The following is a 2,352-nucleotide window of genomic DNA, read 5'->3' on the forward strand; positions in this document are numbered from 1 at the left end:
ACCATATGTACTAATTAATCATCTGAAATATGTAAGTAGCTCAATGAGCTATAATGGCACCAGGTTGCTATGTGCATTTACCTCCATATCAACTCAGTGTCTTAATGACTCATGAGACTGAGTGGGCTCTGAAAACATCCAAACCACAGAGACAAAGTATTTTCCCACACAGATTCAAACCCTGGTCACCCAGGTTCCAATTTTATGGAGCTAATCTAGATTTGGAACTTGTAAAGACTTTGTAGTAACCTACCTGCTCATCCTGAGCATGAAGTACACTTGGAATATCCTCATCATCAATATTTATATCCATGTGAATTCCTACAAGATCATCATCAATTGCCAAAGGAATTTCTACATCTTCAAGAATTTGTTCACAAGGAAGTGATGTCTGTAAAAGAATGAGATAAAATAATGAAAAATGGATCAGTAGATATTTTAAAAAGAAATTAAAAATATAGAAGCTACCAGGTATTAGTGCATTTTCTTCTTCCCAATCCTCTTGTTTTAATATTATGCAGCAAGGAGTCACATATTATAATTATTCAACTTACCTGATTGCTTGGACCAGCCTCAAGAAGATCTTTCACAAGTTTTCTCCTTTTGATGTCCTCTTTCTTTGCCAAAAGAGAAGCTCTTTCAGATTTCAAGACATCTACAGTGTGTGTTCGCTTTCGGTCTGGCTGGCAAGCAAATTTAGTAGGAAAAACACCAGGTTTAAGTTGCAGCTTGAATGTTTTTTTGCCCTCTTCCTTCAGAATTTGATACCTCATCCAATCTTGAACATCATTTTCAAGCTGTAAAAATAATACCAATGTTAATAGTAAAATAATAATTTATTTTTTAAAAAAGTAGGAGGATTAAGGTTGATATTATAAAACTGTCACTAACTGATACTTGAAAAAAAAAAAAAAAAAAAAAAAATCAAAATAGGAGAAAATTTCAAAATAAACTGGTACATAGAATAAGAAAAAAGTAGCCTAAAAAATTAAAGACATATTTTGATTGTGCTCCAGTCACAGAACCAGTGTTGCCAGATGTACGGTAATTACCGTATTTGTACGGTATTCGAGCTTTGGTACGATAATGTGTACGGTAATGAATTTTATACGATAATGTACGGTAATTCGCTGTAAAAGTACGGTACTATGCAAAAATGTACGACTTTATAAAAGTTGCATACGGTAAAGTACGGTATTTCCAGTAAAATTGTATGGTAATCTCAGCTGACTACTCAGGCAACACTGCCAGGAGAAGTAAAAATTTACGATAGGTATTTCTAGCAGTTTTCAAATTTTCTAGCAGTGTACGGTAATTCGGGAGGATCAATCTGGCAACACTGCACAGAACAGTCAAAATATTCTTACTAGTGATTAAATGAGAGTAGGTATTCACATCTGTCGTTCAAGTCACAGTATACTCACTCTGATCTAATCCCATGTGAAATATTTGATCGTTCATTGCACGGAAATACTGAGAATCGCGCGGTGAAATGGTCCTTTTCGATTTTTCCATACTCTCACTGCGTTCAATGCTGTGTTGCCAGATTTTCCCTATGTTGCCAAGTTGAGCCGACTGTGATGTGAAAAGTTCTGGAACTTTTTTTTTCATATTAAAAACGCCGTTGTAACATCGATTTTTTTCCCTCCCTTTTTTTTCTCTCCCCATTTTGCTCACTCCCTTTGTTTCTTTCCCTTGGAAATGGGAAAAAAGTTTTTACTAACTTTTTCCCCAGTTTTCTACTCTCCCTGTCCCTCCCTTCCCCTCTCTCCTATTCATCTCCCCTCTTTATCTCCTATTTTCCTCCCCCCTCTCTCCCATCGAGAGCCGAGCATAAAACTGGAGACCCTAGCATGTTGAGGAGGGAGGAGAGGGAAGAGGGAGGGAAGGAGAGGGAGAGTTGTTTGAAACTTTTGCACAACTTTTTAAAAGTTTGTTATTATGTTTTTGTAGGGAAAAGAGAGAGGGAAAGAGGATAGAAAGAGAGAGATAATGGGCGAGATAGAGAGAGAACGAGAGAGCGAGAAAGAGAGAGAAAGAGAAAGAGAGAGAGAGAAAGAGAAAGAGAGAGAGAGAGAGAAAGAGATAGAGAGAGCAATGGAAAGAAAGAGAGAGAAGAATTCGCTCTCTCTCTCTCTCTCTCTCTCTCTCTCTCTCTCTCTCTATCTCTCTCTCGCTCTCGCTCTCTCGTTCTCTCTCCCTCGTTCTCTCTCTCTCTCTCTCTCTTTCTTTCTCCCTCTCTCTTTTAGCCTGCTTCCATAATATGTTTCAATTTTTCTCCCATCTTACGTACCTCATTTCTCTCTCTCTTCTCTCTCTCTCTCTCTCTCTCTCTCTCTCCCTCATTTTCTC

The 2,352-nt window shown here is 37.8% G+C and overlaps 1 protein-coding gene across 1 annotated transcript; it reads right to left on the minus strand.

The window, feature by feature from the left end:
• Positions 1-31: 31 nt before the first annotated feature.
• Positions 32-868, minus strand: LOC103520350. The gene is made up of 2 exons (XM_008485438.3): positions 555-868; positions 32-391 (listed from the first exon to the last, which is right to left on the minus strand). Exons 1-2 carry the CDS (start codon positions 771-773, stop codon positions 203-205), a joined length of 408 nt encoding a protein of 135 aa, XP_008483660.1. The 5' UTR covers positions 774-868; the 3' UTR covers positions 32-202.
• Positions 869-2,352: the final 1,484 nt, after the last annotated feature.

This window comes from Diaphorina citri, unplaced genomic scaffold (assembly GCF_000475195.1).
Source record: "Diaphorina citri unplaced genomic scaffold, Diaci psyllid genome assembly version 1.1 scaffold3513, whole genome shotgun sequence".
NCBI lineage: Eukaryota > Metazoa > Arthropoda > Insecta > Hemiptera > Psyllidae > Diaphorina > Diaphorina citri.

Coding starts and splice junctions, on each gene's coding strand:
- LOC103520350 (XM_008485438.3), bottom strand. CDS start 773: ATGAGGTATCAAATTCTGAAGGAAGAGGGCAAAAAAACATTCAAGCTG. Junction 392..554: donor AGGCTGGTCCAAGCAATCAG/GTAAGTTGAATA, acceptor ATTCTTTTACAG/ACATCACTTCCTTGTGAACA.